General features: G+C 38.5%; 1 protein-coding gene across 10 annotated transcripts in view; it reads right to left on the bottom strand.

The window, feature by feature from the left end:
* LOC102784640 (DNA (cytosine-5)-methyltransferase 3A-like) overlaps positions 1–22,838 on the bottom strand; it is a 104,923-nt gene that overhangs the window by 49,435 nt on the left and 32,650 nt on the right. For 6 of the 10 annotated variants that reach the window (XM_087851987.1, XM_087851990.1, XM_087851989.1 and 3 more), the window contains exons 3-6: positions 16,616–16,723; positions 6,346–6,469; positions 5,994–6,031; positions 5,772–5,888 (exon numbers count right to left, since the gene is read on the bottom strand). In XM_087851987.1, coding sequence (XP_087708113.1) covers positions 5,772–5,888; positions 5,994–6,031; positions 6,346–6,469; positions 16,616–16,723 — 387 coding nt within the window. Of the gene's footprint in view, positions 1–5,771; positions 5,889–5,993; positions 6,032–6,345; positions 6,470–15,652; positions 15,692–16,615; positions 16,724–22,838 lie in introns of those variants that run through there. The other 4 variants (XM_087851996.1, XM_087851994.1, XM_087851995.1 and 1 more) reach the window with 2 other exon arrangements.

Raw genomic sequence — 22,838 nt, 5'->3', positions numbered from 1 at the left:
AGGCTACACAGGAGAAAAAAAAGACACTGTTTCACACAAATGTTTATTACATCTAAATTGCACCACTGGTACACTTCAGACCAATGTCAACCAAATATCTTTGGTGGACAAACAGTGCATGTGAGTCTACGGGAAAGGAAAAGATGCTATTTTCACTTTCACTGTGTCAACTGTTGGGTAAATGCTGCTGCAAAAAGCTTGTAATACTGAAAGGAAACAGGTCATCTTCCACAAGCCAAGTCGTGGAGGGGAAGTCCACTCCCCTCCAGTGTAAACAAACAAACTCTGCAGAGCAGAGCAGGGTGACTGCAAACACAGTAAAGTGATGAAGGCCGAACAGAAAGCCCAAAGAGGTCAAGTTAAATAACATAATGACACACTGAATGCTGACAAGAAAAAAATCTTTCCAGATGTCAGTGTTTTGACCCAAAACAGACAAATGTCCACCCCACACTTACGACAAGTTCCAACAAGTATAAGAAATTGCTAACACTGGACAAACGGGGCAGAATAAGAGCAAACCCCAGTAAAGAGCTCTCAGACGACACTTGTTCCAATCAAAGCTCAGTTGCATGTAATAAGCTAATTATTGTTATTCTTACAGTATTATTTAAATACTGTGCAGGGTTTGTGTAACATTATGATTTTAAAGACATTTTTTTTATACAACTTTAAGTGTCGTCTGTGAAGGTTCTCAGTCATCCAGGTCATCGTAGTCAAAGGAGCTTGCAAAGAAAAGCGTCTGGACTTCTTTAAGTTACTTGAAGACGTTTCACCTCTCATCCGAGAGGCTTCTTCAGTTCTAAGGTCAAATGGTGGAGAGTCCCAGATATAAACCTGGTGGGAGTGTCCCCCCACAGAGGGACAAAAGGACCCCCTGATGATCCTCTAATCGCCTGAGCCAAGGTGTGGAACTGGGTGTGGGTCCCAATCACAATGACACAATGACAATGTTGTTGCGTCTGTCCTTCTTATCCTCCCTCGCTGGTGTCTGATCTTCTTTTCTGTGCCTCTTTGCTGACTTTAAGAATGCCCATTGGGCATTCTTAAAGCAACAACATTGTCATCCCCTATGTAGCCGGTGTATCAGAGAAACTCAGGAGGGTTTTCTCCAAGCATGACATCCCGGTGTACTTCAGACCCAGCAACACACTCAGACAAAAACTGGTTCACCCGAAAGACAAAACGCCAAAACACAGACTTAACAATGTGGTGTATGCCGTACAGTGCAGCGAGGAATGCCCAGACCTCTACATTGGAGAGACCAAACAGCCACTTCACAAGCGCATGGCACAACACAGAAGAGCCACCTCCACAGGACAAGATTCAGCTGTTCATCTGCATCTTAAGGATAAAGGACACTCTTTCGAGGATGCCAATGTTCACATTTTGGACAGAGAGGACAGATGGTTTGAAAGAGGAGTGAAAGAAGCCATCTATGTCCACTGTGAGCGACCATCTTTGAACAGAGGCGGTGGTTTACGACACCAACTCTCTGCCATCTATAATCCAGTTTTGAGATCCCTTCGCAGACGCCTTAACGCCCACTCACACCCTGGGCCATCTGACCTCAGGAATTCGCATGATAAGGTGGGGCCAGGTTTCACAATGAACTCACCCGAAACTCTGGCTGATTGGGACCCACACCCAGTTCCACACCTTGGCTCAGGCGATTAGAGGATCATCAGGGGGTCCTTTTGTCCCTCTGTGGGGGGAAACTCCCACCAGGTTTATATCTGGGACTCTCCACCATTTGACCTTAGAACTGAAGAAGCCTCTCGGATGAGAGGTGAAACGTCTTCAAGTAACTTAAAGAAGTCCAGACGCTTTTCTTTGCAAGCTCCTTTAACTTTAAGTGTCAAAATGGCTGAAAGGTTTTGGCTGGAAAAAAAAACTAAACAATTATTTGGAGGTAAGTGAATTTACAAAGACCCATTTCTCATACTTGCTAGCAGTTGCAGGTGTAATCTCAGTTAATGTAGCTGGACAAGAACCTCTACAAAGAACACAAACAAAACTAAACTAACCTAAAAGACACACACACACACACACACACCTTGGCCAATCAGATCATGAGAGGACAGCTGAGGGCCACTGGTATTAATACCAGTGTCTACCATATGCATCCAAGGTGTTCAGAAATCATTACTGTCTACCTCACCTCCTCTAGAAAGGCAGAAAGCCTCACACAGCCATCTGTTGCCAATAAAGCACCAGATTTGTTCCAGAAGCATTGGCACAAAAAAACCCTAAAATGTTTCAAGAAGGCTTTTCCAACTGTTTAGACTGGAATGACACACACTTGCAATTTGCAAAAAGGACCAAATAAAGTCCCCTATTGATAAAATATTTTCCTGTTATGTCTTTGCTGGGGACACATTGTAAAACTTTTGCTTTTACACAGTAAAATGTGTGAGGCCAAATGTATCCCAGACCACCAGTGACTGAATCGCAACATTTACACTTATGGCACTGAACTGACTGATCAAGGTGCATTTTAAAGCCAAGTGTAGCCAATTTAATTGAACATTTAGCTACTATTTGAACTTGTATGCTGCACACAACCTTTTGTTCAATATGTAACCATTAACCAGTCCATGAATTAGGCTTTAAAACATTTAGTCAGGAGAAATAGTAGATCTAAAACAATTTGATCCCTATCAGGCTGAGCCTTTTGTTAGTTTTACTTGCAGGTGTGTACTTCTCTGTTTAGTTTGGATGGGGCGCATGCTGCTGTGCAACTACAACTAGAAAGGCTGAAATTGATCAAGAACCTAGAGAGATATGTGAGCTGGATTAAAATTCCAGAAGGCCAGATTTGGCCTGTGGGGCTTGATTTGGACACAGGAGGTTTTGTCTTACAATTTTACCAATTTGAACAAAATGATAGAAACAAAACACTTTTGCTTGAGAGATGAAAATGACATTTGTGAATAAATAACCAGCCACAAGGAAGAGTCAGACTCATGACTTCTGATTCTGGAGATAATTTCTTACCCCACTGAATTCATTAATTCACTGATGTGTCTGAACCACAGGGCTTTAATGGTGACACTGGGTGTCTGAGAAGTGATAGGTTTGGCAGTACTAACAAGCAGGCTCCCCAGTATAAACAGAAATGGCATAAAAGCATTGTTTTTACTGAAATAATGGAAGTCAGGTAATTGCAGTCTGTGTCTTTGGAGTGTCTGTTGTGTGCTGTCCAATCACAAGGATTGTATAATGAAGTAAACCGTCAGTCACATGGTGTTGATCATGAAAGGCCACAAAGAAACCCCAAACACGCCCCAAAGCATGACGGTGGTTGTAATAAAAACCCCAAAAAAATGTGGATTTGCTTTTATCACAATAATATAATCAATATTTCTGGCTTTGTGAGTGAATGTCTGACTAGACCACTAAAATCTGGCTGTCTATGAGTATTAGGTGCAGTTTTTGCCCTCAGGTCTAAAGAAAGGTTTGGCTGAAATCACACAGATCGATGAGGTTTCCACCAAAAAACAGGGAGCTGCAGAAAATTTAAGACTTTCCAGAAACTTCTAGTGTTTGAAGATTGACATTTTTAAGAACTTTCAGACCTGCAGATACCCCGAATCCTTGTTTTATATCTCAGGTTACCCAAATAACACATGTGGTATAGATTATGTAAATTAAAAATATGTACAACATTTATGTTTTGAATCTAATAATAATAATAATGGATTGCATTTATATAGCGCTTTTTGGGGCCCTCAAAGCTCTTTACAATTCCACTATTCATTCACTCTCACATTCAGACACTGGTGGAGGCAAGCTACAGTTGTAGCCACAGCTGCCCTGGGGCAGACTGACAGAAGCGAGGCTGCCATATCGTGCCATCGGCCCCTCTGGCCATCACCAGTAGGCGGCAGGTGAAGTGTCTTGCCCAAGGACACAACGACCGAGACTGTCCGACCCGGGGCTCGAACAGGCAACCTTCCGGTTACAAGACGAACTGCCAACTCTTTGAGCCACGATCGACCTCTGACCTTGATGCTCCCCTCAAGGAAGCATTAATAACATCCCCCTCAGGGAAACATATGGCAGTGAAAGAGCCTACAAGTGGATGCCAGGTGGAGGCAGCATCAGTAACAGCAAAAGATGTGTAAGAGAAGGTAAAGGATGTCAGAGTGTGCCATGTGGGTGAAGTCAGCTAAAGGAATCCTTGCCGTAATGAAAAAAAAAAAACAGTCACAGGAAATGTTTGGACTTTTCTCTCATTTTTATTTGAGTAAAATAAAGCCCCAATTCCAAAATCAGTTGGAACGTAACGCAAAATGTAAGTAATGTAAATAAAGGCAGAATTCATACGATTTGCAATTCTCATAAACCCATATTTTATTCATAGTAGAACATAGAAAACTATATATATATATATATATATATATATATATATATATATATATATATATATATATATATAACTATTAAACTATAACACTTTACTATCTTTTGAAAAGAAATTAGCTCATTTTGAATTTAGATGGCTGCAACATATCTCAAAAGCTGAAACAGAGCAAAAAAAAGGATGAAAAGTCAGAGGTACTAAAAAGAAACAACTACAGGAACATGTTGAATTAAATAGGCTAATTATCAGTAATATGATTGTATATATAAAAAAGAGCATCTTAGAGTCTCTTAGAAGTAACGAGAGTTTCACCAGTCTGCAAAAAACTGCATTTACAGATGTTCCTCAATAGAAAATTGCAAAGACTGAATATCAATACATAATATCATCAAAAGATTCAGCAGCTTGGAGCGATCTATGTGCACAAGGTACAAAGCTGAGCCCTGAGGCCACATTGCATTAAAACAGGTTTGATTGTATCATGGAAATCACTGCATGAGCTCAGGAACCGTGCCATCCAGAAATTCAAATTACATCTCTATCACATGAAGAAGATGCTATGTGTGAACATGATTCAGAAACAATGGCATCTTCTCTGAACCAAAGTTCATCTAGAATATACTGAGATGAAGTGGGAAACTGTTCTGTGGTCAAATTTGAAATTCTTATTGGTAATTATGGACACTGGAACCTCCAGACTAAAAAGGAGAGGAAGCATCCAACTTATTTTTAGCAATCAGTTCAAAATTCTGCATCTCTGATGATATGATACGATATGATACGATATGATACGATATGATACGATACGATACGGTACGATGGGAGAAGAACATCCAGAAAGGCAGCATCAGTGCAGAAAAACATATACAGGTTTTAGAGCAACAAATGCTCCCATCCAAAATGACTTTGATATGTTTTCTATGTTCTACTGTAAATACAATATAGGTTTATGAGATTTGAAAATCATTATATTTACATTTTACGCAGCATCCCAACTTTTTGGGAATTGGGGTTGTAAAAGTTTAACAGACACAGAACACATGGAGTTCATATCCCCAACATATAAAGTGAGACTGTAAATCGTGACAACACTCAGAGCAATATTACTCAGCACGCAGTTCTGTCAAGAAGGTTGATTTAATATCTCAAGGGGATTTCCCTCTTTCTCTGGACACCACAGCTAATTTCCACTGTAGTTTGGTTGCTTTAAAAGGGCATCCTACATCTATAAAACCAGTTCAAAAGTTTATAAATCTTCTTGGTCCACCTGTAAAACTTTTACAATATATAAGACAAGAAGTTCCATCAAAAACTCCAGTTACCCAGGTTTACGGAGCATATTTGCTCTAACTGGGCTCCTAAATAAACATATATCAGTGTAAATACGAGCTTTTCCGTTGCTCACCTCCATCTTCCAGCGGCTGAGCCATTCTTCTCTCTGTCTCCTGCTGATATAGTATGGATCTCCAGCCTGAAAAGTTACTCTGGGGACTGGCCTTCTCCGCAGCCTCCCAGTCTCTCCCTGCATGTACACAAAAAGCTTGTTATATATTGCGTATACCATGAGAGTGATTGATTTAACCATGTAGAAAACATGCAAAATTTCTGCAGACACTTGTTTTCTCACCTCTCTGGGGGAGTCGCAGTTTCTGTCATCTGGCTCGTCTGCAGGGGAAAAAAAAGTTACAGGAAATGGCTCATTTGTACAGGTTTAACGAGAGATTTAATGAAGATGTAAAGACGTGGTTTTCATCACTTTGCCCCAGTGTACTTATGTACAATTACCATTCCCTTAAAAGCTGCAACATGGAAGTTCTTTGAAAGGTAAAGTTTTAGATGAATTACACAAAAGATAACATTTGTTGTTGTAAATAAACTGTTTAAAGTTTTTATACTGAAAGAAAATTAGCAGAACCTTTCCGAATGCTGTTCAATCTAAGGTAATAATCATATATGGGCAAAGAGCATTAAAGCTGTACCCTTATTCCTCTCCGCTGGCTCTTGTTTCCGACGCCCGCGCTTCTTGCGAGGGGAGGGTGAAGGCGCCGGCTCCTCAGGCGGAGTTGGGGGGGCGTTTGCACAGGGGTCAGAGGTTGCCATCTCCTGGGAAACACACAGTGCACAGTCTAGGTATGAGAAAACTGTTGAACGCCCTCGTCTACTCCCATCAAAGGGTTCCACAGACATAATAATCATACACACACACACACACACACACACGTGCAAGCTCTATACCCACACATAAAACAAATGCCTAAAAACACACAGTCAAAGAGCTACTTCAAAACTGCACACACATATTAGTCTGCAGAGGGCGTCTGCACAGGATCACTGTAATAAACACCCCCAGGTACCATTAAAACACACACAAACACACACACACCTTTGAGGTGACGAGGGGGGGGCTGTACTGATGTGAATAACAGTGCTAAATGATCCTAACTGCTCCTACAAGTTTAAATGTATATATATTTACAGAGGTTTAAGTTATGAAAATTTCAAACAAATGAATTTACACTGCAAAATATCAATATGGTAATACTCGTGAATTATGAACTCAAACAATCTTCTGCCTCTAGTTCAGGGGCTAATCCATTAGCTGACCAGCTTTAATAATGCTAAACCAGGGGACACAGCAGGGTTTTTTTTAAATATGTGTGTGTTTGTGTGTGCTGCTAAAAGATTTTATAGATCGTTCGTTAAAAAGTGCAGAGCCAGAGGTGAATGTCAAACTCAAATGCTACGCTAACTCTAGCTTACGCTAACAGGCATGCAAAGGCTGTAATGAGCAGCTGAGGCGGCCTGTAAAAGTCAGATAATGCAAAAAGGTGACTAAAAGGGCCTTGGGACACGTTAAAATACTCCAGCACACACTTTTAACACTTGCAGTCAAACAGAAACAAGGTTGTAATCCAAAGTTACATTTCTGGTGGCCTTACAGCATACATAATAGCTAAAATGTACTATTTTGCTTTAAATGTATGCTGTTGCCCTTTTGTAAAATAACAGCAAAGAGTTATCTACATTTATAGACCACCAGGTTCTTAGACTTAATGTGGGATCAAGCAGGGTCTCCAGACTCCATATAGTGACAGGGTAGCACTTTATATTTGTTTACAGAGTTAGAATCAAAATCAGAATCAAAGAGTTATAAAAGTAAAAAAAAATGCTTTAAAGATTACTCATAATACTTTGTCAGCACTTATTAAAATTAAATCAAATGCTAAAGGGAGAACTATTCATAAATATAGTGTTTAATAGACTTAATTAATTACAACAAACACATCAAACTCACACTACATAAATCAAACCAATCCACTAAAGTCAACAACTTTGGTCCAAGTGGTTGACTTTAGTGTGAAACTTGCTATTTGAAATAATACACTTGTGTATTACTATAAAAAGCATATTAAAAATTGTGGATATCTACTGATAATAATACATTAGCTGAAATAAATTAAAAAGATGTGAACAAAACACGTGGTATGAATTAAACAAGCTGAAAATGATAAAAAAAATTAAATTAAATTAAAAAAAAGTTAGCACACCATTGTCTATCCTGTGAACCATGACGTGCCCTTGATGTGAGCACGTGGCCTTTAACATTTATCATTTTAACCCAAATATGAAATTAAAGCTGCATTAAACAATAAAGAAAACACTAAACCAGCTCCTAACTTTTAAGCAAACAACTACTTACACATTCAGCAGAAACAGAGGAATCTGGGTTTGCAGTCATCTTTTTGGCCACATGTTGAATGTAAATTCATTTCAGCCCTGGTTTGGTCCACAGACTCTTGAGAAAAATATCTGGATGTCTTTGGGTTGCTATAAGTGCTCGCCGTTCTTCAGCTACTTCGCCTCTCCGTCATTTAGCGCTACACAGAAAGTGTAAAGCCGGCTTGAGTCAGCTGGTTATACACTTCCTTTTGCAAGAGCAGGTGCACTGGTTAAGCTTCACTGAACCAAGCCTACGACCTGATTGAAAAGCAATAGGTGGATATTGCTTAATGCAGCTTTAAAGATGTGCTGATATTTATATGATAGTTTATAGTGAAGAAAAAGGCCACAAATGCGCTGCAAGCAGGCCTAAATGCATCGAAAAGCAAGCTATTTTTAGCACAGTGGAACTTTCACCTTTTCAAACAACTTCTCTTTGCACTTCCTCTTCTCTCAGAATCTATCGTCGCCTTGATCTTGACTGACAGACAGCCTGGAAAGTACCTGACTTTACTCTACAGCTGACAAACTTTAAACTGACTGTGTATACATTGCAGCAATCCAGCTAAGGGCAGCTTTTAGTTGGATGAAACGTTTGATTACACCCAAGGGTAGGCTCAGCAGAGAACAGGATGTAACAAACAATAAAACAATGGTGCACCAAAATAATAGAATAAGCAATCACACTACAGCAAATTAATACATGCCAGCTGTGTTTATGTTTTACAGATGTACAGCCGAAGTAGCTGCATGTATTGTTAAAGTGTAAGATGTGAAAATAGGCAAATACCTTTTGTAGAAATCTGTGTTTTTCCTGTATATAAAAATTATAGAATCTACCAAAGAAACAGTGGGATTTTTCATTATGATTTGAAAGTACAATTTTGCTTATCAAATGGCCAGAAATAAGAAAAATAATGTACAGACTTCTGGTAAGACTAATTAAACTTAGTTATATGCAGACCAGTTGCGCTTATGTGCATCCCCCAACCCTACAAAAAGGCCCAATCTGAGCCAGTAACAACCCTGGAAATGTGTACTGCAGGTATTTTTGCTTAAATGAGCAAATGAGCAAATAAGAGGAGAAATGTCAAAACTATGCACAAGTCACATCAAAGCACACCACCCAGATTTCCCCAATATTTTTATGTTTGTGTAAAATTGCAATACATGCATCCATAGTTTGTGTTATCCTAGCTACCAGATCATAAGATACAGTCAATATACACATTTAATACCAACACAGCTTGGCAACCAGATTGAAAGGGAGTCCTCACACACTGGGAATATACAACCTGAGGGGCTATAACTACCCCACGACCTTCTCCATCTGACCCTGAGTGTGCAAAAAGCAAAACAAAATAACCTCCCAGAAATCAGTGCTCAGGAATCCCAAGGCAAGTCTGTACTGCTTTACATAACTAAAGACTAATTTCAGTGTTTTAAGTGAATGTCTATCATTTTTCATGTTAGCAGTGTTTTCATTGCAACCTATAAGTGGAGATGAGTGCAGTTATCGATTGTATGGCTTTTTTTTTTCAGTACGATGCTCTAGAAAAGACATTCTGTCCAGCCTTAAGTTTGATGCGTAATGAATTAGCTGCAAAATAGGGATTAAAATGAAAAGGAATCAGTAAATGTGGGTCGAACCATATATATAATTGTTCTAGTATGGATCACAGAATTGCAACTTCAATAAAGTTGGAAAGATTCAAAAACTCTATTAATGCTATTTGAATCTTCATACAGGTGCATGTTCATTATTTGAAAATTAAAATATACATTAATAAATGAAGACATTAAAAAAAGGCTTATCTCCTAAAAAGTCGTCTGTAGCAGTCAATATACTCTGTTTTCATTGACAACAAATTAATTAAGTGTCCAATTACTAATCAGAAGCCGCATATACACAGAGCTTTTGCATGGAAAGAATGTAATGCTGCTTAAAAGCCTAGCTACAATTTCTTAAATCACATTTTATACAGTAACTGGAAACAAATTAATGTGACCATATTTACTGAGTTTGCAATTGGGTGATACAACAAAACAAAGTAGCAAATCTACACAGAATGGCTGAATCTTATGGCAGGATCTTAAGAGAGCTGTGCATAGGCGAATGCCTGCAAACCTCAATAAAATGAAGCAACATAGCAAAGACACGCAGGCCAAAATTCCTCCACAGCAGATAAAGTAGACTGATAAAGTCATACCGTAGTTTTTTTAATCAAGTATACCTCAAGAATCCTCTGAAAACATTCTTTTACACAACTGTGCATGTTCTTGGGTTTTTTGTTTTTTTTTAAAGTATCGGCTTTGTTTTTCAATAATTTAAGTTCATACCCCTGTACTATAACACACTCTCACAAGTTACATTCACATCTTAAATGCTGTTGACCGTCTTTTTTTTTTTTGCACTACTGTCATACCTGCTACCGTTGGTCATTTCCACTACTGTCCATGTACAACTCACAAGCTGGTCTATCTACTTATTTATTTATCTATTTATTTATCTTTCACATCTGCACTGCTGTATATAGGTTTCACTTTTAATATATATTTCCCCAAAACGTGTCGTTTATCTTTTTTAATTCTTAATTCTTCCTCACAGTCAGGTGACACAAAAATGCATTAGTGCCGTTAATTTATGGCACTTTTTAGGATATCTGTGATAGATGTAGAGGTATAATGAACACAAACAAAATGACCACACTTTGTACCTGACATTGTTTCCCTTACTCATTATAATCAGGTAAAGTTTGAGTGTTTTCTGGCAGATTTTTTTACTTTTATATGACTTGATCATATTTATATGACTGCACATAGGAACTCAACACCACACGATCTTTTGCTTGCTATTTTAAATGTTGTGACCAAAATTGTCAATTTTATCCACCAGCCACATGTCATGATACTTTTTTGTCAGACATGCCAACCACAATCTGTTCGCAATCCATCTGTGACCTTTTTGTGGTCTGGATGCAAAACGGAAACACCAAAAGAAACCAAACGAAACTCCACATGCACCAAAAGTGAATCGAAAGGTCTGGTTGACATGCGTAGTCTGACTGAGCTAAGAGCCAAGCAGTTTAAATAATTATAGTTTAGCATAACCTAAGATTGAATCTAGTTATTATAGTGCAAGGAGAGTTTCCTTATTTATAAAAAACTGAGGGGGATTTTCACGTAGAAGCATTGCATAAATGTTGGGAAGTGTTCCAATATAACTCTGTAGTCCTACTGTACTTCAAACTATTTTAATCTACAGTAACACACAGAAATGCATAATAACCCACCAGCTGCTCCACACATGGTTGAAGCAGAGAGGAAGAAATGGGATAAAAATGAAGGAGGAAATAGGAGGAGGAGGGGAATACTATCTTAACTTAGAAAAAAATACTAACCAGCAGGAAAACAAAGCAATGAAATGATGAAGGAAACAAAGACAAAGGCTAATTTAATCATCCATTAAACCATCATCATTACTCTAATATTATGTGTGTACAGGCGAGAGTGTGGTTTTGATGGAAGAGAACAAGTGGAGAGAGAGAGGAGAAATTGAGGCTTTCTCGACCCATCTCTGCTCTATATAGTTACTGACAGCTCCACCCTGGAGTTCCACACAATTCCTGGTCAGACTCCACAGTGTGATTGTGTATTTGTGCTTTTCATATTTGTATGTCCTGGTGGGTACTTTAAACTGAGTGCACACCAACCTTGGAGGACTTGTCTCACTACAGGGAGCATAAAACTTCAGGGATGTGTGTAAATAGTCAATTTGATGATGATGCATTGTTTATTCTTTGCAAGTCGGCCAAATAAATGCTAGCCTATACATCAGGGGTGGCCAACTCCAGGCCTTGAGAGCCGGTGTCCTGCAGGTTTTAGATGTATCCTTGATCCATCACAGCTGATTTAAATGGCTAAATTACCTCCTCAACATTTCTTGAAGTTCTCCAGAGGCCTGGCAATGAACTAATCATTTGATTCAGGTGTGTTGACCCAGGGTGATATTTAAACCTGCAGGACACTGGCTCTTGAGGCCTGGAGTTGCCCACCCCTGCTATACATAAAAGCTCTCCTATGTCTGCTTAAGTTTCACATTACTAACAGAAAAAAGTAAAGCCCAGAGGATGAGTTGGCTCCAATAGATAACTTCAGGTTTAATCATGAGTTTTTAGATGAATTCTTATAGGGGGTACATTCCCATGCACACCTACAGTAGGTTATGCGTGAGATAAGACAGCAGCAAGTACAAAACCAGCTTAATGACCAGTCAGTTCTGTGGAAAAAGGCGTTACCATTGCTGGAAAAGCCTGTGGTCCTAAGTGCACAGTTAGAAGAGGGGTCTTTTAGAGGTAGTTTACAGTTTTGACTTTCACTCACAAAAATTAATACGAGACAGCAATTCTTATAAGCAACTTTATTCCTTGCTATATTTTCCTGTTGGTGCAAAGAAGGTTAAACTTGTTTTATAAGTGAAAACAGGGCACTTAAGCCTTTTACTTGCCGTCTTATATAAAATGTAGGTAAGTGGTTTGATGTTTGCTTTTGTATTTGTTGTTCTTTCAGCTTCTTTCACTTGTTCTTAGACCACTGCAGCTGAAAGAACAACGCTAAAACTGCCTCACAAACAACCACACACACACACACATACATATATAAACAACCTTACAACTTATTTGAACATGCAGTTGTAATTATATATCAAAAAGACTGTAATCCAAATCAGTCTGTTAACTTTGATACAGAGTAGGCATTTCTGTTGGCTTTCTTTTCTCGTTTCAATAAACTTTATTTATAGAGCACTTTTCCAGTCTTACTAACTAAAGTGCACAGAGCACACATACTTTCACACACTTACAGACACACACACATGCATATAGTACTTTTAGTACTATATTTTACCTCTCAGACACACACAGCTGATTTGTGTGCAGCAGCTTTGTTTGTTGGTTTCAGTCTGAATTACATATTTAACATCTGTATTTTTCTGTTATACTTCTATCTTCCTTTGTAAAATTGTTCTACAGTTACTAGATCTGTACATGCAAGCCAAGATTAGGAATACCTGGGCTGATTTATCAATTGATAACCACCTTTATATAACCACTTAGCTTGATTGCTGAAGTTATTAAGAGAAGCCACAGAAGGAAAAGACATCCTGGATATGTATGAAGTACAGCACTGCAGTAGCGTTACACATTGTAGAAATATTTAATTAGGGTAATACAATAATAACATCTAGAATTAGGTTAAACATTGTAGAAAAGTTTCTGTGCTGTCTGCTTGTTTGTCAGCCACAAAGCAAAGTTGGCAACATCGCCAGTTTGTAATGTTGCAACTCAGTCATTACATTGTGTATTTGTAGGGTAGTCGGTTAAAGAACTTCACTGGTGTTACTAAGATATTGCAACACCACCCGCCACTAGAAGATGTAGTGAGGTGGAAACTAACAAGTTTTGAGGCAGTAATGATGTAGGACTTGGGTTGCTCCATATACGCTGTACAAAATGCCTCACAGTTCAGGGATATTTAAAATATGATTTGCTGATTTGTCAGTTATGTCTGTTTTCTTACTTTAAGACTGGTTGAGTAGTCTGATTTTTTTCTCCTGTTTAAAGTAATTAAAGTTAAGCTTAAATATTCACTTGTGATCATTAGGGTTAGGTCAAGGGAATGCTCAGTGTCAATAAGTAAACCCCACAGAGATTATGGAAACACATTTGTGTGTGAGTGTGTGACTGTGTGCCTGTGTCTGACAGGACCCACATTCATCCTGCTCGCTTTGTCAGGGCTCAGACATCAAAGCATGATCAGACCTGCTCTCCTGCACACATGCATATCCACAAACATACACACACGTTGGTTTTTCTATATTTATGAGGGACAATCTAATCTATCCTAATCTTCAACCATCACAATGAACCATAACTACAACCCTTTGTGTGCTGAAACCAAATCCTAACCCACCTATTGCCTTATAAAATGTGAGGACCTGCCTAAATGACCTCACAACAAAGGTTTTTGGTATCAACACAAACACACACACACACACACACACACACACAGATTATACACACTCTTTCCTTCTGAGTAGTTCACTCAGTATTCCTCTTGTCTGGGGCTGTTTGATCAGCTATATTGACTTGCTGATTCTGCCACAGAGTTCAGTCGGTACAAAGACACACACACACACACACACACACACACACACACACACACACACACACACACACACACACACACACACACACACACACACACACACACACACAATACACACAAAGTAAGTGGTTAGAGAATGAATGCTGAGAGAAATATGACAGAGGGGAACTGCCAAAGACCTGAAGTCAGTGGTAGTGATGAAATATACCACACAGTGTAATTATTACAATGCTAATGCAGCTCTGTAACACGAGTCACAGGTTATTTACTGTTGGACTAAGAGAGATTGGATGGATGCCAGTTCAAACTCAGAGTAAAGCTCGAAAAGGAGTAGTAAGGAGCATAGTCACAATGGGTAAAAGTAAACGACAAATACAGCAGCAACATTCTCATAATAAATGTGGGTCCTGCTTTCCACCAGGCACTGTAAAATTAGCAGATTGTTTGACATATTTAAAGAAGTCATGGAAAATGTTTCCTTGTAAGTATCACTATTTTTCCAAATTGACAGACCCTTGAAATACACAGAGGTGGGTTGAAATCTCTTGTTTTGTTAAGTCACCTTTTTTCTAGCATTTGTGAACCCTCGTAACTTCATAAGACATTAAATGTTCAGTCCTGAAAAACACATTTAAGTTCTGTTTAAAAACTGGGACTAAATAAATTTTACACCCACTCCAGGTGTCACAGTCTTAAACCAAAATGTTTTTATACAATAGTTTCTGAAACAATTACCAGAAACAAGCACTGGTTCCCTGAAATTTTAACCTGTTTTTTATATATATATTTTGCTGGAGAAAAGTTCAAAAATTGCATTTTGAATAAAGGGTCACATCACTATATGAGGCTGGGTGGCTGTTAGTGCCTGACTTACCAAATGTACCATCATTTCATTCATGATTAAAAAATTTAAAATCCCACCCTACTGGTGAACAGATAAAGTGCATGCTGAGGCTTTCCAAGTGGTTTAAATGTATTATAAGTTTATTACTGTAAGACAAAAATCACTGCCCAAACTCTGGTAAGTGTTATTAGGAAAAATCACTAATAACACATTTGCAAAATGACATCAACAAAAGGCATGCTGGGTAATGCTAACTAGCCAGGTAACTGTTGGGAAGAGGTTGGTGAAGCATTCAAGAACAGTGAAGACAGATGGAGGATGGAGAAGTGCAGAGAGTTAAATCTGCTGTTATATCTGCCCACACAGCACAGGTTACCAGGTAATGCAAAGTTAGCACAAGGTTTGGAAGAAATTGGAGTTGGTTTCATACCCACATGGAAGCGCTAACAAACTAGATATTTGTTTAAAAACAGCAAAGTGTCATTATATCTAAGCTAGAAGTACATCAGACAGGCTGTTAAGTTGCAACTCTATGTTACTGTCCAGGGTGCACCCACCTTGGACAGGTCACCCTGGACTTGCCCTGCCAAAGCTGGGACAGGCTCCAGCCCTGAATTGGATAAACACAGGAAAATGAATAGATGGATGAAAAAAAATCTACTTCTGTAAGCCAGTGCTAATCATTTAAATGCCAAACATAATGTCTTTTTCTTGCAAAATGTGAGCACTCATCTTACAATGATTTAATAAAATATGATTTGGGACATTAAACTAACCTTAGTGATAACTGTTGGCTTGCATTTGGCAGAGGCTGGGAAGGATATCATAGGTGGAGGAGTGCGTTTGGATCTTAGGTGGCAAAAATTTTGCTCACAACTGTTGAGTCCTTTATCCTCCTCCTACTTCTTTTTTCTACAGCTCAGTATCAGTCAGTTTGTGCTTCTTACATTCAAGTCATGCCCACTTCTGAGCAATCCACCAACCTAAAGTCATATTTTTATGACTTCAACTGATGCTAGAGATTATCTAACTTCTGTTCCAGCCAGACTTTAAGTGGTATGTGGAAAATGTGGGGGCTGGAGCCATGCTGACCAGAAATTGATGAGTGTATTAAACTGCCATTACATGTGGAGGACTGCGATGACTACATCTGCAAACAGTCAATGTGTAGGGGACTCCCCCTTTCAAAGATGCTGATTAAGAAAGAAGGCTCTTTCTGTAACACACTGAAGCAGAAAAAAGCAACCCACACAAGCTACTATGTCAGACACACTCAAATGTGACACTTAATGCAGTAAATGCGCCTCCAGATCAGTGTGTTTCTGTATGATATGATTTGACTACAGCTGATGCACGGCAGCTCGCAGGTGTGAATGAATAAGAAGGAAAGTAGTGCATGCATGTTTAACAAACCTCTGCAGATTAGAGAGGGGAGTTTTTTTAATAGGTGAACAGATAATCAATCATTCTTCTGCAGTTTAAAGCACAAAACGCCATCAGGCTTTAAGTACAGTACTCACAGGAAGCAGCTGTTTGCGTTTCCTGCTGGGACGACCCACTCTGCGCTTGTTGCGGGGGCTCGCCGGTGTCCCCTCCTCTGGACTGTCCTGGTCTGCACCATCTTCACTCTGTGAAATTACAGAGAACCCACATCAAACACTCAACGAAGACTGTGTGAAGTCATAATTGATGTCAGCAGTAAGACCGCATTAAAGCAACACTGACTAAGGGCAATGTGGCTAAGAAGCTCTTCAGGGCAGAAGTTGAAAAGCAGGATGTAATGAACACAGGGCACCATAGCAGTATTAATAACTAAGTTGTTTCCTGGTTTTAAAAAAGCCACATTTCACAGATTCTATGTCTTTTTTCCCTTTAAAGAAAAAGGAAAAGAGACAAACATGCTACTAAAACAAGGAATTTAAAGCTTGACCATGTCCTGATTGAACAAAGCAGTTCTATATCTATAAATGAGCCCAATGTGAAAGAGAAAACCAGTAAATTACATGGTTGCAGACATGAACTCCAGCTGTGACGCAGACAGGATGTTGTACTACCAGACCTGCTTAGATTGATCTAAGCATGGACACAGAGCTCCAGAAGGCTGTTATACTAAGCCACTTTATTGCCATCTGACATTCACTGTGCTTGTTGTTTTTTAACTACATTTAGTAAGTAATTTTATTTATTCTGCTTTTTGAATTTATTAAACAACTTTTCTTTATAGTGCCACTTTATTGTTATATATTTAGCTTTTTTTGACATTGCATTTTGATGTGTTTTGTTCCAGAATTTACCCTTTGAGAGCTTTTATTTTAGTTACATTACTATTTAATCAATCATTTGAGCAATTCTTACCATATGTAACTGTGTGTTGAGTCGTATTTTTTGTCATTCTGCTAAATTTTTCTAAATATTTAAGATATTCTGTCAGAGGTGTAGTTCTTTTAAGAGCTGTTCACCTAGATACTGCCATGAAGAGGTAGAAAAAACAAACAAATAACCACAAAGGGAGAAGGTAGAAATAAAACTTCTATACATTCACTTTCTGCTTTTTATCAAGCTCACAAGAGGCACCAGTCTAACCAGAGATGCCGAGACCTCCCTCTCCCCAGGCATATCCTCGAGTTCTTTCAGGAGGAAACCAAACTAGGCAAGAGACATAATCTCTCTAGCGTGCCCTGAATCTGCACTGGTCTCTCCACCCAGATAAATATCTTAGAAACACCTAGGAGGCATGTAGTAAGTGTCGTGTTCACACGTCTGAATCATCTCAACTGGCTCCCTTTGATGTGAAGGAGCACCCTGAATATGAAAATGACCAAGCCCTCGTCCATCTCTAAAACTGAGCCCAGGCATCTGTTAAAGGAAGCTCTTTTCTGCTGTACCTCAAATTTTTAGTTACTATCCAGGCTGCACCTAAAATATCTGTCCATAAACATTATGAACAGAAACAGTGACAAAAGGCAGCTCTAGAGGAGTCCAAAGCCCAACAGGAACAAGTCTGACTTATTCCCAGCAATGCAAACAGAGCTCTAACTACAGTTATACTGAGATTTATTCCCTCGTAACAATGGGACTGATATCCCACTCCTAAACAGGACACCCCAAGAGATGTGGTCAAAGTCCACAAAACACATGTAGACTGGTTGGGAAAAATCCCATGCACTTTCAAATATCCTCAAGGGTGGAAATACAAAATATTTGTGATTTCAACAATAAAGAGGTTTCAACAGCTGAAGCCTTGTTTGTATGTGTCCCCCAACTGTTATTATGACCCAGCTCGGAGGTAGTAGCATTGAACAGTGATGTACCTTTGCCCCAGTTCAGCACATACTGTCACTGTATAGTCTAAAGGCATCGAAATTAATGTCCTACACGAGTTCATTAGATCAATTTCACACAGTGTTTCTTGCAGAAAACAATGCAAAAATCACAAAGCATGTAGTCGCCTTTATCTGAACCAAAATGAATTAATCTAGGCTGTTTTCTAAGCTTCCTCTGCTCAGGTCACATCAGAGACAAAGAAGGATGTTGGTAGACCTGAGTTGTAGACTAGCAGTGGTGTAATTTTACAAAAATATAGGGAATAAAAATAGCTTGCTGCACCTGTGTGTGCTTGGTGTTAAAGCACACCACAGTGCTCTGTGTGACGATGAGCTGAAATGAAATTTGCCCACATTAATTTATCTTTTTTTATATTACACCAAACAACACTTCTACAATGTCCTTATGGTGAAAATGTTGGCAGCTCAGTGGTGTGACAACAGTGGCTTTCCTCGGACTTAGGTATGCAATTTTACTTGGTATGAATCGCAACCTCAAAAAATCCCAATGATTTAAAATTGTGATACATGAAAGTGTGAAACAGTCATGCAGCGTGCTCTGACTAGACAAAAAGACACCTCAGACTATGGACAGCGAAACTCTGCTGTGATAAATGAAAAACAGATGGAGACATGCAACACATTCAGCGCTGAAATTAAAAATAATTATGTCACAAGAAAGTTTCTTTAAAATAGCAAACCACAAATGTAATGTTTCTGTTAATCAAGATAAATGAGACAACATCGGGGACTGCTGAGGCACTTAAACTTTATAAGGCTGTTTGCCACAACTAAATCAGTAAAACTAGTGAAAGAAGCCAATTTTATGATGCGATACATGGTGAAACTGTTATGTGGATTGTCACATCTGGATTCTTTTAGACTGGATATAGGTCCAGTGAACTGCGTTTGCTTGGAGTCTGTTGTTTGACAGTATTACTATAACGGGTATTTACAGATTCTATAAATTAAACACGCTGAATGTGATGGGGAAATAACAGCTTTGTTTATCTCATTAGTGTTACTTGTGTTTAATCTGCCACACCTGTCTCCCATTAGTCTCCTAAGTGAATATACCTCCTTTTTTTAACCGCTTTTTTACTCCTCAATGGCCAAAGGAGTTGTCTTGTGCTTTTCCCAGTCAAACTTTCAAGGCATATTCCTCATTTTTCTAGTATAACTCACTGTTTTCCAGCTTTTGTTGCCTACTGATCCTTTTGTGTATAATGCTTTGAACCGCTTCACAGTCTTTGTCTGTCTTTGCCTGCTGCTACTGGATTGTTTGCCTCACTGCCTGTTTCTGGATTAAAGATTCAGACTGTGTGTCTTTATCTCTACTCTGCATCTTTCCTGAATTTGGGTCTTTCCCTGTGTGAAATATCATTATGGGAAACTTTTGCCCAGAAAGAGATGTAGTAATTTATTTGAGAGGTCCAACTAAATGGTTTTGGTTTGGTTAGGCTTTAATCACACAGGCCAAAAGACCCTTGCAACCTCTGGCCACTACACTCAGAAAAATAAAGATGCCAACTGGAACCAAAAGTGGTTCTTTAGACTGATGCCATAGAAGAACCTTATTTGGTGCCACAAAGAACCTTTCAAACAACGGTTCTTTAAAGAACCATGAAGACATCTGAAGAACCATTTCAGAACCATAATTTTTCTGAGAGTAGGGAAAAATGTGTATTACAGGACTGATTGCTGGCGGCTGCTTGCCATGGGTAGGGAAATCAGTCACAAAGAGGGCACTGCATCAAAAACCTTGTGATTGCTTTGGTTACTAGCAGATTGCTATGGAAGATGCAGACTTGTCTGCAAACATTAGCTAACTACTAAACTGGAAAAGTGCAACTCAAATCACAGATGGAGAATGTTTGCTTTCAAAGTGAAATTTCTACCTCACCGCTCTAGCAAACATTTCAAACATATCACCCATGTTTCTATCTCGTATGTATCTGGGAGTGTTCAAAAGGAAACAATTTTACTTTGAAGGCGGTTGGTTCTTTTACAGTTGCACTACTGCTTGGTGAGAAGTTTGCAGACAAGTCAGCATCACCCATGCAAACTGCGGGCAAGCAGGAAAAGCAATCACAAGAAAGTTTTTGGTGGAGCACTTTACAGTGGGGGGAAATAATTATTTTATTCCCTGCTGAATTTGTAAATGTGCTTACTCACAAAGAAATGAACCCATTCATGACCTATCTTTAGCGTTCTGGTTGAGAGAAGGAGGTTCTCACTGGTCCCTCACTTTGATTAAGTTATCCTATACCTTTAGCAGAAAAAACAGCCACATCCATGCTTGATCCTGGGGATGGTGTTCTTTAGGTCATTTTTCTTCCTCCCAACACAGTGGGAGTAGAGTAGAGAATGGACGAGTGGAAGAATCTGATTCTGTAAGCATGTGGACTTTATAAACATAACAATTTCAGACTAGGACTATCTGTAATTGACTGTAATTTACGTGCCAGAATTCTGGCTGGGTTGTAGGGTATCAAATACTCACTCAGTGTAAATCAATGTATAACTTTTATGAAATGTGTTTTTTCTGGATTTTGTTGTTGATATTATGTCCCTTTCCATTAAAATGAACCTACCAGGTAAACTAGATACTGTTCATGTGTTTGTAAGTGAGCGAACTTTCAAATTCAGTTTGGGATCAAATTATTATTATTTTAAAAACCAGTTTGTTTCTAAATATAGCTCTGTTAGGAGTTTATTTTAGTTTTATTTTAAGTTAAACTTTATTTATATAGTGCCAATTGATAACAATGGTCTCATAAAGGTACTTTATATAGTAAGGTAAAGACCCTATAATAGTTAGAGAGAAATCTCCCAAATCAGACATTTGGCTGTGAGCATCACTTGGCAACTGTGGGAAGGAACAATCCCTTTTCAAGGGTATAAGACCTCTGCGAGAATCAGGATCTGGGAGAATGACAGCTTTCGGCCTCAAACAACTGGGGGATAAAGAAAAGAGAAGAGGAAAAAAAAAAGTGCAATGACCAAGGATGATGTTTAGTTATTTTGAGTTTAAGTTTATTTTGAAAGTCACTAATTGGCCCATAGTTCTCCTGTTTGTTCTGATTTTCTTACATTGATTATAAAAACTCGTATAACCCATTAAAAGATTATAATTGGACCCTCACCTGTTTCTATCTCTCCTGGGCAGCTGGAAGTGTTGTGTTTGGATTCCCTTCCTTCCCTGCCTCCCTGCATTTTTGGAGGTATTTGATAACCTTTTGGACAATAATGGAGTCATTCTCTTTTCTTACATGATCCCAATGCAAAGTGTGACTTGCTCAGAAGCAGAGGTTGCACCAAAGTTTTCAATGAACCCAAGAAGACATATGAGAGAGCCAAACAAAATAAGACGCACCTGCTCCAACTTTAATGTGGTTTCATCCAAATTATGCTTTTAGGTTTAAGGGTGTTTTACTTTAGCTAGAAGGCTGCGATCTCCCTGCTGAAGAGATTCTCATTACAGGGTTTTTTTATTTATATCCAAGCACTCTTTATACACATTGCTGCCTCGGGCAGAAATTAAATAAATGTCACTGATACCACAGAGAAACATTAGTCTCTTGTGCTGCTGAAGCAGAGCAAGGAGCTTTAAATGTATCAGTTAGGGGCAAATTCGTTTTTAATCAGAGGTTTGCCCAACTTGTTCAAAGCTTGTTTAAGATAAGAGAGAAAAAACTAAAATTATAACAAATGTGTTCACTGCTTTCTCAGTAGGTTAATAGTTCCTTAGGGTTTAAATGTTATTTTTTTCCCCTCACTAAATAAATATAACACAGTTTCTCAATTTCAGTTTTACTCCAAAATTATAAACTCCAAAATTATGATGTAGAAGTCAATTTTAAAAAAAAATTACATTACTAACTAGCCCCACTTTAGACTTTATGGAATCTTTAAATTCCATGAGTTTAAATATTTTGGTCCAACTGTGTTAAAGTTACTACAAATTTAAATTAGATGTAAAAATAACTAACTGAACATGAAACAAATTTTTAAACTGTTAATTGTGGGGTTAAAGTTAATTTAACATTTTGTAATGAAATATACTATGGGTTCCACATTTACCACTCAGAAAACGTTATATGACTACAAAAAGAGACAGTATTACTAGATGTCAAATTTGGATAATAAAGAAGAAAAATACTTGTAATATGTCAATACTTCTTATACCTCAAAGTGTTCACATTTGTTTAATGGTATTGTGACTTTTTTAATGTTTCATGGCAGTAGATTGTCTCAATGAGGAAAAAACAGTCATCCTGTTGCAATAATGTATATCATCTTTACTGCTGCACCGTGTACTTCCTGCTGTCATGCTTGTTTTTTTATCCCTCGCTCTTCTCTGCAGGACGTAGTGTTACAGGGACACTGGAGTGGTTGCTAAGGTGCAGAAACTGCTCAG

The sequence above is a fragment of the Neolamprologus brichardi genome, chromosome 15, assembly GCF_056152115.1.
Source record: "Neolamprologus brichardi isolate AB-2024 chromosome 15, ASM5615211v1, whole genome shotgun sequence".
NCBI classification, from domain to species: domain Eukaryota; kingdom Metazoa; phylum Chordata; class Actinopteri; order Cichliformes; family Cichlidae; genus Neolamprologus; species Neolamprologus brichardi.
Note: the sequence above shows the minus strand (reverse complement) of the source record. Positions and strands in the feature narration are given on the sequence as shown.